This window comes from Dermochelys coriacea, chromosome 4 (assembly GCF_009764565.3).
Source record: "Dermochelys coriacea isolate rDerCor1 chromosome 4, rDerCor1.pri.v4, whole genome shotgun sequence".
Lineage (NCBI taxonomy): Eukaryota > Metazoa > Chordata > Testudines > Dermochelyidae > Dermochelys > Dermochelys coriacea.
In genome coordinates this window covers 34703800-34718108 of record NC_050071.1, presented here as the reverse complement: position 1 = coordinate 34718108, position 14309 = coordinate 34703800, and the positions used below count along the sequence as shown (strand labels likewise).

General features: G+C 40.4%; 1 protein-coding gene across 1 annotated transcript in view; it reads right to left on the bottom strand.

Annotated features, from left to right (window-relative positions):
- Nucleotides 1–14041, bottom strand: part of LOC119854559 (glutamyl aminopeptidase) — a 48649-nt gene extending 34608 nt beyond the window's left edge. The window contains exons 1-4 of the mRNA XM_038399190.2: nucleotides 13886–14041; nucleotides 13171–13792; nucleotides 5793–5934; nucleotides 2702–2833 (exon numbers count right to left, since the gene is read on the bottom strand). Coding sequence (XP_038255118.1) covers nucleotides 2702–2833; nucleotides 5793–5934; nucleotides 13171–13787 — 891 coding nt within the window. The 5' untranslated portion in view covers nucleotides 13788–13792; nucleotides 13886–14041. The remainder of the gene's footprint in view (nucleotides 1–2701; nucleotides 2834–5792; nucleotides 5935–13170; nucleotides 13793–13885) is intronic.
- Between the last annotated feature and the right edge of the window lie 268 nt (nucleotides 14042–14309).

Here is a 14309-nt window from a genome sequence, read left to right as displayed (position 1 = left end):
CCGTGGTTGGCAGTTGACAGGCTTCAGTACAATGAAATTAAGCTTTCTCCAAGAAAAAGTGGTGAGGAATACAACTGAAAGGAAAAAAACTTCTAAAATTTAACTGGGTTTTCATCAAGACCAGGGGATTTCCATGAGGGTTGGTTTGCAATTACTGTCTGTAACTTCCCCTTCAGTAATCTCTTAACTCAATTTAGTGTGCTTCATTCCCCTAGCTGATCCTTACTCAAAAATCTCTTGCACCCATCAGAACCGACTTTTACGTTTGATTTGTGTAATCTCCCTTTATGAAACTCAAAACACAGATTTAACACCTGACGTGAAGTAGTAATAGATTCTTTATGATCATTTAAAGCTGCATGCATTTTATTCATTATCTCTGACAGATCAACAACTCAGAAGGGATCCCAAAGGAGTTTTGAGAGCATTTATTGTGTATTGCGAGACTTCTGTGTAATTGCATTGCTTTGTTTTGATAAAAAGCAATATATTGTCTTACAGATCCTCACTATCTTATGCTGCTATATAGTTAGTAGAGCTGGTCAAACAATTTATTGCCAATAATTAATCCAATAAGCACTGGGATGTTCTTTGGAATAAATTATTTGTCTGTCGATTTGTCCCATTGTTTGACTAGCAGTGCTGATCACTATGGTAAGGCCTGGTCTACATTTCAAAGTTTTACCAGGATAACTATTTGCTTAGGGGTGTTTTCATTCCCCCCCCACCCCAAACTGGAATAGTTTTATACTGGTGAAAGGCCTAGGGTGGGCAAAATGATATTGGGAAAAAGGTACATTATATTTGTATAATTTATTCTGCTTCCAGAACTGAAATAAGCTATACTGGTATTGGCACTTTTTTTTTTTACCGGTATAATTGCATCCACACTAAGAGGGTGCTGCTGCTTTAACTACATCTAAGCAGCAAAACTTTTTAGTATAGCCAAAACCTTTAGGCATTTTTATTGACTAACATAAATAAAATGTGTAAGAACTATAGCCCAAACTAGATGGGGATTCTTCATGCAAACTCTGTGCTGGTATTAACATCCCCTCCCCTAATATACACTTTAAAGTACTATATAAGAGTGAGGTATGTATTTATTTATAACTTGTAGATATTCACTTTTATTCACAAAAGCTACTATACTATAACTTTTCTGCCTTTAATATTCCCTTTTGAAACAACCAAGGTCAATTCCTAACTCACAGTCTTGAGTGTGGTAGCTGAACGTAGAATGGGAGGGCTTTTGTGTCTACAAAACAATGACTTTGTGTGCGGTTGCAGCATTCCATTTCTTTTTCCCTGAATAAATTTTGCAAAAGACCCATGCAAATTCTGATCGTGTAGATGATTAAGCTCTAGAGGATGTGTGTCTAGGCTAGATAAACATAGTCCTGACACTGAAAACAAGTGGAGCAGCCTATCTGAGAACCACAGTAGCACCTTGTTCTAAAGGTTTGGAGGCCCCTTGCTGATCATCACAGTTTATGACTTAGATTTGCAACCAAACAAAGAAACACAAATTTAAAAAAAATCAAGGATACTGCATCACATCACAAAATGTACTCTGGTTACATATTTAGACAAACGTAGTGCAGTTTTAATTTGTGATCCAACACTGCATGCGCAAAGATAGACAAATACATAAAGTTTTAGAGCAAGGAGACCTCAACACAGCACTGTGCTATTAGATCTTTGCTAAGAAGTGGGGTGATTGTGAAAACCCTAAAATGTAGGAAAGATTGATTTGCAGATTGGGACACTGAGGCAAAGTACTGACTTACCCACAGAAGGTCACATAGTGAGTCAATGGCAGTGTTGGGAATATAATCCAGAAATTTGGATTTCCAGTCATTAGACAATATTTTCTCTCGAACAGTAATAAATTAGCCCGAGCAAATCGTTAAAACATCCTTACTGCAAAGCGCGTTCTCTGATTCTTAAGAGAAGGGAACTAGCAACAGCACCACACTGGAAGAATTTTTGAATTCTGAATTGTCTCACATTGAAAAACTTGGACAAATAACTAGTTAACAGGGGTTGAACATTCCAGATTAAGTTCAGGCTCAATAAGGAGGTTGAGTGAAAGGCTAACTCATGGCTAGGATTTCACCTTAGATTCAACAACTCTGGTAAAATCTTGTGAACTCTTCCCACAAGTTTTCGAATAGTAAAAATCTCATGAGACTAGCCATTCTTGTAAGATTTTGGCTGAATCCAAATCAAAACTGGAAAACAGACTCCTTACTCTTTTGGATACAATCTAGAACCAAAATTGTAGGAGCCAGTTCAGATTTGTGGATTCAAATCCAAACATACTCAGTTCAGAGGACTGAGGTTCCAGCCCTTCAGGGCAGGGATTGTCTCTTTTTAACATGCAACATTCCTACTCTGATTGGGGGCATAGAGGCACTACTGTAATATAATTAATAACTGTACGCTATGCATTTTTATATAACAATGCATTTCTATGACTCAAGTTTTTCAATGTTGTTGATTAATAAGCAAGAGAGACATGAGGTCCACATAGATTCACAGCTTTTAAGGCCAGAAGGGACTATTTTGATCATCCAGTTTGACTTCCTGCAGAACACAGGCCATAAGAATGGGAAGATTAAGCAATACAATATGAAAAGCTGATTTATGTTTTTAAAACTCGTATCTGGAATGTGTTCAGAATGAAAATTGGACTTACAGGAATTCCACTGGCAGACTTTCTTTCTACCCAATCAAACTGGTGCACAGCAAAGCACACCAAATACGTGCTCATTGGGACAGATTTCTGAAAAGTTGTCCTGATCCAGCCATCATGCAGTTGAACTGTTTGCTGAAGAAGGAGAAAAATAATTCTTACCTTGTGAAACTGCAAACATGTGCATAAAAGAGTAAAATATTCATATATAAACTAGAGCTATAGGAATGATGAATTGTATCTCTGGCTTTACACAGCTCATGGAATGGGAACATGCAAAGTGATTTTTTTTCTTAAAGGCGGAATGCATATGATGGGGCTTTGTTTTTATGCACTAAGAATGAGTTTTCTTATTTCTAGCTGTTTGCATTAAGAAATCAAACCGTGCATGTCTGTGCTTATGTAGTCTTGTTAGGATGAGTTTTTCCAATATGCTTGAGCCCTGGTTAATGTGTTTTCTAGCTAGACTTCTTAAAACCAAAATGTTGGAGAAATTAAAGAATGGGTCAAACTATGCCCTCCTTTAAATCTGTGCAACGTTCCTGAATCTAGTGAGGTAGTACAGATGTAACTGAGGGCAGAATTTAGTCCACTGAATCTAGTCAAATTTCTTTCAGTAGTAATTAGCGCTGAAAACCTTGCTGGCTTTGCTTTGCAAGGGGTTGTTCAAACACCCTTTTGTTTTTAGAGCTGGCCATATTTTTGGTTTGTTAATCCATTGCAAGCCTGTCCTGATTTTAGCAAATGTACTTGGTATTCTTAAATATTTGCTGAATAGTTTGGACAAATTTCTTCAACTGTTCATTATTTGTTACTGGTCATGTGGTATATATATCCCTGGTTGGATGACTCTCTATAAAAGTAAAATAGCCAATGACAAATAATAGATACTATACCTATAGTACAGTGGTTCTCAACTGTGGTCCACTGCTTGTTCAGGGAAAGCCCCTGGTGCGCCAGGACGGTTTGTTTACCTGCTGCATCCACAGGTTCGGCTGATCATGGCTCTCTCTGGCTGTGGTTCACCGCTCCAGGCCAATGGGGGCTGTAGGAGGGAGCGGTGAACCGCGGCCAATGGGAGCTGCGATCAGCCGAACCTAGGGACGCGGCAGGTAAACAAACTGACCCAGTGCGCCAGGGGCTTTCCCTGAACAAGCAGTGAACCACAGTTGAGAACCACTGCTATAATAAACTTCTGAGATTTTTGTGAATAGCAGCCTTTACATGAACAACAGATGTTTTGAGACCATAAGCAAGAGTGAAACAAATTAAAGTAAATTATTTATATAGTCACAAATCTGTTTTTTCCCATTATTCGAGCAGCTCTGTTCTGATATCCCCAGTCCCCAATATCCCTTTGAGTTTTTAAGACTGAATACACCAATAATCTCAAAGAAACATTCAAATGAAATCACCGTTTCCCCTGTTCTTTCAAAAGTAAATTTCACACAATTTCAGTGCAAAATAATTGACCAGTCAAATCCTTTTGTAGAACCTTCCATTCAGTCTTTTATGCTTTGAACACCTTTCCAAAATATGTTAACTGTGCTTCTACTTTCACCTTACTCAAATTGTTCCTAGAAACTCCATCAGCATTTCCTACAAAAATGGAATAGTCCATGAAAAACATCAGTAAGTTTCTAAGCCATGTCTACACTCAGAAAAAAAGGTGTATTTTTAGCATATAAAAACACAAGAGCTACCATACTGGGTAAACCATGGTCCATTTTGTCCAGTTGCCCGTGTCTGCCAGTAGTCCATACCAGAGCTTCAGGGAGAGTGTACAGAACAGGGCAGTTAAGGGTGGATCACTCAATATCTTCCACTCATGGCTTCTGGGAGTCAGAAGTTTAGGGTCACCCTGAAGTATGAGGTTGTGTCCCTGTCCATTCTGGTTAATAGCCATTGATGGACCTATACTCCATGAATTTATTTATTTCTTTTCTGAACCCAGTTATACTTTTGGCCATCAAAACATCCTATGGCAATGGAATTCCACAAGTTAGTTGTGTGTGTATGAAAAAATACTTCCTCTAGTTTGTATAAAATCTGCCACCTATTAATTTTATCAGGTGACCGCTGGTTCTTGTACTGTAGGAAAGAGTAAATAACATTCTCTATTCACTTTTCTACATCATTCATGATTTTATATACTGCTATCATATCCCCACTTAGTTGTCTCCTTTCTCAGATCAACAGTCCTAATCTTTTTAGTCTCTCCTCACATAGAAGTAGTCCAAACCCTTGCTCATCTTTGTTTCCCTTCTCTGAACCTTTTCCAGTTCCACTATATCCTTTCTGAGATAGGGCTAACAGAACCGACACAGTATTCAAAGTGTGCATCATGGATTTATATAGTGGCATTATCATATTTTCTGTCTTAATTTCTATCCCTTTCCTAATGGTTCTTAACATTCTGTTAGCCTTTTTGACTGCTGCTGCACACTGAGTAGAAGTTTTCTGAGAATTATCCACGGTGACTCCAAGATTTTTCTTGAGTGATAATAGCTAATTTAGAACCCATCATTAAATATGTACATTACTTTGTACTTATCAACACTGAATTTCATCTGCCATTTTGTTGCCCAGTCACCATTTCTGTGAGATCCCTCTGTAGCTCTTTGTCAGCTCTGTGTAAGCTTGAAAGCTTTCTCTCTCTCTCACCGACAGCAGTTGGTCTAATAAAAGATATTATCCTTCCCACCTTGTGTCTTGAATATTCTGGAACCAACACGGCTACAACACCACTGTGTATAATTTAGATATGTCCAGCAGGGGAGGCAAGTCTACAATATCTGTGCATGTGGAAGCTCAGGGATAGGCAGCCAACGAGAAAATGTGATTCTCTCCTGCATTGGGATTGGCATTGCTGTGTTGTATTCTACTGTTAAGCCTTGGTGGCCAGTAATACACAACTAGGAATGTTAACTAAACACCCAATCCTATTTTATATAAATCTTATTTAACTTAAAGCTGTATAACTTCTGAGATGACAAATGATCTGTTAACACACAAGGGTGTTTAGATTTGAATTACTCTTATGTTTGTTTTACAGAATCATTCTACTTATGTAGTACATGTGTGAAATACATACCTCTACTGGCATGTTTGCAAGTGCTTTGTATGGTTCTTTATGGATGATAGATATGGTGTAAGTTGCCTTTTTGTTCGGCTCATCAAAGCAAGGAAACGATTTCCGTGCATCTGTTGGCTCATGATCAGTAGCTGCAATGCTCCTTTAAAATAAACAAAAAGATTGTTGCATTGTCCTAAGCCTTCATGATAGCCATTCTTTGTTATTTCCATGTATGAGCATAATCGTTTGTTAATACTGCAAACTGTAGTAGAACTAGTAAGTTTTATTGTCAGTGGTCTTTTTATAAAGATACAACTTAAATATTTATAACCCTCAAATATTCTAAGGCTCCTAGAAGTCACAACAAAAAACAAGTAAAACTGCTAATCACAAATGGAGGACGCGCTCAAATATTTTTTAAGAGCAGGAAAAGTAAAACAAGTAGTTCCTCCCATAGTAAGGAGAAATCCTGCTCACCCTACCGATGTGAGTAATCCCATTGACTTCATATTAGTAAACATTAGTAATGTCATCAACTAAAAGGAAACTCAGGCCCTAATCTAGCGATGAGCTCTGAATGAATGGACTGCTCTGCCTATAGGAAACTCCACTGATTGGGTCTTCTTGGAGCTCATTACAGGAGCGGGACCTGAGCTACTCCTGGAAAGACATCTTCAAAAGCTTCTGAGTGATTGCTTAATCCCACCCCCACAAAATACTGAAGCTGCCTGCTCAGCACTTTCTTGTTGTAGGCATTTATCACTTGGAGGTTACCTTGTACACCTGTCTGCCAGTGCTGCTAAACTTTACTGACTCCACTAATGAATTATTCACTGACATGAAATGTTTGAAATCGGGTAGAACATCTAAGACAAATCAGTGCCACAGTGTGTTTGCATGTTTTAGCTTGGAAGTGAAGTGGGCTCTCTTAGGTAGAAATGACTAAGGGAATTGTTGCAAATTGGGATCATTTAGAAAACATTGCCAAGGCTTGTATGAAACATCCTGCTACATGAAATCAAGTTTTCTCCTACCAGCATGCTGTTCAGGGATGGAGCATGCTCTCTGTTCTGATTGGTGGGGGAATGCATCTCTGATATCTCTTCAATTAATTTGGAATGTGGTGCATTTTCTGACAGCATTTCTACAGCTGCTCAAGCTACATTAGGGTAAGGAATGGATTTTTTTGTTTGTTCTTTCCCAAAAAAGTAATCAAAAATATGCATAATAAATGATAGATCTTTACCACCATCACAAGTTCACTTGACAGCCAATTTCTCAGTATTTCTGTTGCCTTTGGCTTTCCCCTGTGATGGTTAAATACTAAAATGGTCATTAAGAAACTGTAGTAGCAGCAAGGTTCATGTAGAAGTCTGAGGAGATAATACATCTCGATTTTTACTATTCATATTAATTTGGACAGTCACTTAAATGCCTTGAATTCATGGTCTTGGGGGAGGAAGTGTCATGAACATCACCTTATATAAACCTCTCAAAATAGCTTAGACTTAATATAGTTTCTTCTGCTTTGTAAGATGTTTGATGTCCTGTTCTCCTCTTTGTAGGGTTTAGAAGATATTTCACAACCAAGTTAACTTCAATTCTCTGGGCAATGTTTTACAGTTGTTGCTTTAAAAAATTGCTGTAAATTTAGACACACTTCTATCCATGTTCCTCAAGACTGATAACACAAGAACTTTTACACTGATTTATAAGGTGATAAACCATATATCCTCATGCAGTTGTGGTGGGCAAACAAGCACCAGTGATGCAATGTCTCAATGCCACAGTTCATGGGGATTGATTCAGAGACCTCTAGACCAGGGCATCCTCCTGTGCAGACAGGTGATAATTTAAAGAAAAAATGAAATATTGTATAACTTTGTTTTGAGATAAAAACCTTCCCTTTTTTATAAGGTGGATTCTGCCCCTGCAATTTCCATTGATCGCCAGGTTTTAAAAACATGAACCAGAAGCGACAAAGTTGTACACATACCAGGAACATTAAGAGATCTGTCCGTGACCACATGCAGCTGTTGTTCCCAAAATAAAACATTGCTACGTTTAGAGCGATGATAAATTACCATTTTTTGCCTAGCATACACAAATTTTCATTAAAAAGAGAGAAATTTTTGTCTCTCTCAGTTAAGTAATGGATTTTCATCCTTTTTTTTGCAAACATAGATTCATCACTTTCCCAGGGAAATTTTGGCACTTTAGCAAGGGATCCACAGTCATGGCAAAATGTATTTTCTGCCTGCAGCAACTGCCTTGGCTTCCTTTTTAAATAGTTTTCCATTCTCTCCTTGAATTTTCTCTATTTCACATCTGTGCAACCAACAAAACCAGGAATACCAGCTTCCTTATCAGCTGGAGATGTGCCCAAACTAGCACCATTTGAGCCCCTTCCACACAATGCTTCACTTCAGTGGTTTGAATAAAAGGGAACTCACATATGAGCCAGATTTTAGTTATGCAAAGCCAAGATACAGCTGTCTTGCCCATCTGTATCCTCAGTAATACCAGAAGAAAAGAAACTGGAGTTATTTTACATCTCTTGATGGCAGCTGAGGACTGAAAAATCTGTCACGCTCTAGTCTGATGCTTAATTGGTACTTTTATGGACCTCGTTATCCTCATATCTGAGCACCTCACAATCTGTTTGTTGTACTTATCCTCACCACAACCCTGTGAGGTATGGAAGCGCTATTATCCCCATTTTACAGATGATGTGCAGAGAAGCTGAGTGTCATAGTGGAAGTCCGTGACAAAGAAGAGCATTAAACCCTGGTTTCCCAAGTCCACAGGCTAGTCCCCAAACTACTGAATCATCCTTCTTCTGGGACTTAACATTGCCCTCCAGTGAATGTATAAAACCAGAGGTGGATCCCAGGGACAGTAAAGTCTGGACCCATGCCCAGTGTATAAAGAAAAGGGGCTGCAGCAATGCTTAAGCAATCCTTTGCCCTGGCAGAAGCAGCTCTTCGGATGGCTTTTTCCACTCCACCTCCTCCTCCCTGCCATTCTTCCTCTTCTCCATCAGCAACCAGGTCCCACAGCTTCTGAGGCTGTTCAAGAGGGAAGCTAATTGCCAGCTGGCTCAGTCCCCACCCCTCTCTCTCATAATAGGCCGGGCTGGTAGCACTGCCTATTATTAATGTTGCCTAATTCTTCCCATGATAAGAGGTGTTTTCACTTGCTTCTAACATTGCCAAACTTTTATCATTTGGGCTAAAATCTTCCACAACAGGTGTCTACCTCAGGCTGAAGTTTACTGAAAAATTTCAGTCAAAATAGTTCAGTTACTTGCTTCTGAGAACAAGGTGAGGGGCAAATAAGTTGTTTGCCCATGTTAAACAATTCTGGTACTTTTTCCTTTGTGAATCTTTAGTGCCCGCATTCTCTGGAGGAGGGATTTGAAATTTTGGTAGGGGGTATCTGGACTATGTCTGGACAAATTTTTTGTCTGGACTGTGCCATGCACATGAAAATCTTCCCAAATTTGGTCAAGTTTATAAGCCTTTGAATATCATAGTTTGCCTATGTTCCACAGTGGCTTGTTAGAGTTTGGCCACTAAATTCACTGAAGATTTCATCTGCATTGGGCATGCTGTAGCCAAGGGCTGAGCAGAACTTGCCCTGCAATTACAGATCTGGGCTACTGAGGCCCATGTGGAGGTTGGGTACCTGAACTTAGAGCAGGAAGCCTGTCTTTTGTGTGCTCTCAATACCCACCCAAACCCTTGACCCCACCCCTGGACACAGTTGACACGGAAGAGGAAGCAGCCTGATTTGAATGCAGAGGGGACAAGAGCTGGACCTGAATGGAAATCTGGAGATTATATTGGGCCAAGGAACCTTTTGTGGTGAGACTGAAACTGTAGGCTGATGGTGAGGGGAGAAGAAAAAGAAACTGGGAGTTGGGTAGTTAGACTGGGACTGGCTGGGCCGGGGTGGGGGGATTGGGACTGGCAAGCAGTGAAGCTAGTGGGAGAAAGTCAGGGTGAGGAAAGGCAGATCTGACTAGAAATCAGGATGTGGGGGAATGACTGGGGCAAGGATAAAGGGGGATATGAGTGGAGGGACACTGAGATTGAACTAGGAGCCCAGGAAGAGAGACTGGGACTGAGAGTTTATGGAGATAGAGAAAATGGATCAGATGAGGAACCAGAAGGGAGAAATGGGGAATTGTTGGGTCAGGAGACTGGAACTGTTCATGCTGTGGGGAAGACTGGGAGTGGAGGTGGAGAGACTAGGATGGGGAGTGCAGAGAGAAACTAGGACTAGCTTGGCAAGGAGACTGGGACTGTATAGGTGAAGAGAATGAGACTGGTACAAGAGGCCATGGAGAGGGGGAGAGACAGCACTGGGACAGGGACAAATTGAAGAGGACAGAAAAAAATCCAACCAGGGAGAGATAAACAAAAGACTGTGTACCCACGTGAGCACGCTTCCCTCCAGAGCCTGGAATGAAACCCAAGATTCCTGAGCCTCACCATTCCTCTGCCATCAGCAAATATCTGTGAAAGCCACTGGTAGAATGTGTCTCATCCCCCTCTAGTAAAGGAGGACAATCTACTACTGCTATCAGTTATTCGGCCTAAGTGGCAGACATCTGTGTGGTGGATCTAAAGCTTCTAACCCTGCTGATGAACCATGTGAGTGTCAATATGATTCCACGTGTTGGAATTTCTGTTCACTTGCTTTTCAGTTTGCTTTTTAAAAATTTAGGAGATTACACACACAAAGCTACATTAAAGAAATATTATTAAGGTTGCAAAGTCAAGTACTCAAAAGTTAGGAAATGCCAGAATTAAGATTGCCTGTGCAACCTTAATTTGGATGTCTTGTTCATATGCATTATGATCATCTTAAATTACATGCTCAGAGACTATTTTTTCCAGAGGACCTCTGCCTCATTCAGTACACAGAACAGATCTGTTTGTGGAATGAACCAGGGTTGTGTAATGAAGGAGACTTGTCTGTAGGATCCCTGCCTGATTTATTGCCGATGTCGGATGGTGTGTAATGATTGAGGCAGGGAGATTGTAAGAAGAGAATGGATGGTCTTGTGGTTAAGGCATGCTGTCCTGAAGAATGGAAATGTATCCCTTCCTCTGCCACAAAGTTTCTGGTCATACTAGGAAAATCAGTTAAACCAAACTTTTCACAGGAGGTCAATAATAGTGCTTCACTTGAAACCCTGGTATCTAATGTGCAGAAGTGCTGAGAACTCCCAGCTGCAACTGAGGTCACAGGGAGCTGTGCTTAAATATATATAAAATGCAATGTAATGCTACATACACTGCAAAAAATCAGATACTGGTATCACCTCAAAGTAGTGGGTACTTTTGACCTTAATTTCTCTGTGCCTCAGTACTCCATCTGTAAAATTAGAATAGCAATATCCCTTCATTTACAGGAGTGTTGTGAAAGTAAACTCATTAATGTTTGTGAAGCATGTGGATACAATAGTGATGAGTGCCATAGAAATACCCAGGAGGAAATTTAATAATTCCATCTCTAGAGCAGGGTTTGAATAGTGTGCAATAAATAAAGCCTAGGGCAACACCTGGAATGATGAGAAGACGACAAAATAATGAATGAGCACCATCTCCACTGTCTACTGAATGAGGCAGTGGTCCTGTGGAAAAATAGTATGCAATGCTTTAATTAAAGACTATCCTAGTGTATAAAAACAAGGGCTAGAATTAAGGTTACGCAGGCATCTTTAGTTTAGGCATTTCCGAACATGTTAGTGTTTGACTTTGCAACCTTAATAATGTCCTTTTAAGTCTTTTGTCTCTAATATCTACACACATATCCCCTTCCCACCATTTGCTACACACACTTGCTATGAAGACAGGATGCCTCCTGCTTTCATGTTTGAGCTGCTGTTCCACCTTTCCCTCCTATTTCTAAAACTGAGGCCTGGTGGCTGACAGAGGGGTGGGATGAAAGATGAGCTTGTGGTTAAGTCCCTAAACTGGGCTTTAGGAAATCTGGGTTCTGTCTCTGATTCTCTGACAGATTTCTTGTGTTACCTTGGGCAAGTAATTTCTCTCTCTCAATAAACTAGAAATAACAATGCCCTACTTTATAGGGGTGCTGTGAGACTAAATGTGTTAATGATTATGAGGCTGTTAGATGCTAGGGCCATGAGAACCGTATCTAGATTGATAACAGAGGAGCTGCATATGGTTGGTAGCGAGGGAATAGAGCTGAAGAGCCAACTGGGCGCTCAGATGCTCCCCATATGGCTTCCTCTTAGATCAAATTGCTGCTGCAACCCATTTATATAGGTATGGGGCAGGGATCCAGTTGACCTTTGCTCTTCTCTCTGCCTTTGCATCCTCCCTTGCCAGTGCCTGCCTCTGCTTTTGCTCATGGTATTGCCAGTCAGCAGCAGAGTGAAGTTGACATAACTCTTGCCTGTTGCACCACAGGGTTCTGAATAGCAACAATGAAAACTGACTAGAGTGGTTAATTTCACTCCGCTGCTGTTCAGGAAAGCTAGGAGGTATTCCAACAGCCTGTCTGCAGTTTACAGGTTATCTTCTTTGTATCAGGGCTGGAAATGTCACTTTTAAAAAATTAAGTCATAAATGTAGAAGAAAGTGATGGTTTTAGTGCCCCTCTCCTAACACATACTCACCAGGGAAAGTTTGCCACTTAGCACTGGCTAGCAGATTTTTCAAGCCCTACCTTTGAAGTAGTGGAGATCTGAGGCAGGGAAAGGGTTAATTGAACCATCAAAAGTACACATCTTTCGGTTCTTTAATTGTGGCTAAACCTTTGCAACCACTGATCTGATTACAAGGGATGAGCTGGAGCAGAAATATGTCAAATCATAGCTATCCTCCAAATTTCAAACCTGCATATGTGTAATTTAAACCAGCCAGGGAAGGAAAAGTGGAGCTCTGATTCTGACATTCCTTTTCCTTACAACATCAAAGCAGTTATGTCAAAAAAGCTACCACAATGCTAGTTGGTTAGCATTTCACTGAAAGGCTCTTACTTTGGGGAATGATAGAAAACAACATACAGAGCTGCATGTTATGTACCAGACTACACATATAAAGCAATAGATCGGACTCAATCCCTGCATAAAACTCCCATATATGAGTTTGCAAAGATCAGGGATAGACTATGGGCAATAGAGTTCCAAAATGTTTTTCAGAATAAAAACTCTAACCCATATTTCTTTGTAAGTAGCTGCCCAGAGACTGCTTTGACATTCTTAATGCATATACCTTCCTGGGGGAACAAGGAAAATTAAAAGAAAGCCCAGAAATGCAGCAATTTGGTGACAGAGAGAACGTGAGAGAGGAAGAGAGAGAAGATCTGAGCAAGTAGAATAGATGTGCAAGTCAACATTTGAAAAAAATGGGTTTACTTGGTCACTCCATTCTCAGTGTAGGTGGTTCTATAAAATCCAACCAGGGAGCCATTCAGCCAGCCTTGGAACTTCAGGGTTAGTAGATAGGTGTCATTTTTAGTAGTAGCAGAGAGCATCTCTTTTGACTCCATCACCACATATTCGTGTTGTTCATATTCAAAACACTCTGTCAGTGCAATCTGCTGCCCTGAGGCTTTCCAGAGCATGGGCATCTCTGTGATCTTGATCACTCGGAGGTGAAGCCACAAGTACTTGGTAGGTGTATCTAACTTGATGGAGATGTTGACTGTCCCTGTGTAGATATCTGCATCCATTTCAGGCTTCATTTCCAGTTCGTAGTGTTCTGGGTTAATGTAAGTGGGTAGCCTGAAATTTGTCCATTCTCCACTCGCATCATTTTTGGGAGGGCAGTAGTGTGGCTCCACTGTCCCAGGGATAGTGGTTGCTGGCTGTTCTGTGCCTCCGGAAGGTTGGCAAGGCTCAGGTCTGCTTAATCCCACGCCAAGTCCCACAGCTAAACCTATTGCAACCACTACTGCACAGATGATGGCCACATGCTTTTTCTTCATGCAATACCTCTTGGACTTCTTATCCTCAAAATCCATTCCCTGCATCTTTGCTCCCCTGTCTTCTTTCAAAGCTAAACATTAGCTGTAAAAAGGCTTATTAAGCTCCTCTGCGCTGCTTGTTTTTAGTAAGCCCAACAGATTGGGTTTGTATTTTAATGGTGTATTTATAGCCTTTCAGTATGTTTCTCCCACCTCTTCTTCCACCATGCAATCAATTAAAGGTAGCACTCATCTGAACCAGAGGAAAAGTGGCTGATCCAGAGGAGTGTAGCTGTGGAGGAAGACAGAGGAAACTGACACAGAAGAACACTGTTACTACTCTACTCTCCTTATAAGCAGTTCAGCCCCACCCCCTACTCCTCTTGCTCTGCTCTGAGTTAAATATAAAACAGCACTGTATTAATCAGCAGTTAGGAGATGATCATATGCCAAAGCTCTGTCAGCAGCTTTCAGAAAGTTCACAGATAATGGTGTAACTGCTAGGAAGCCTCAACTTTTGCCATTACCTCTTATTTTTTCCTCTTGTTGTTGTTTGTTTGTTTGTTTTACCAACCAAGGATTTCCTTG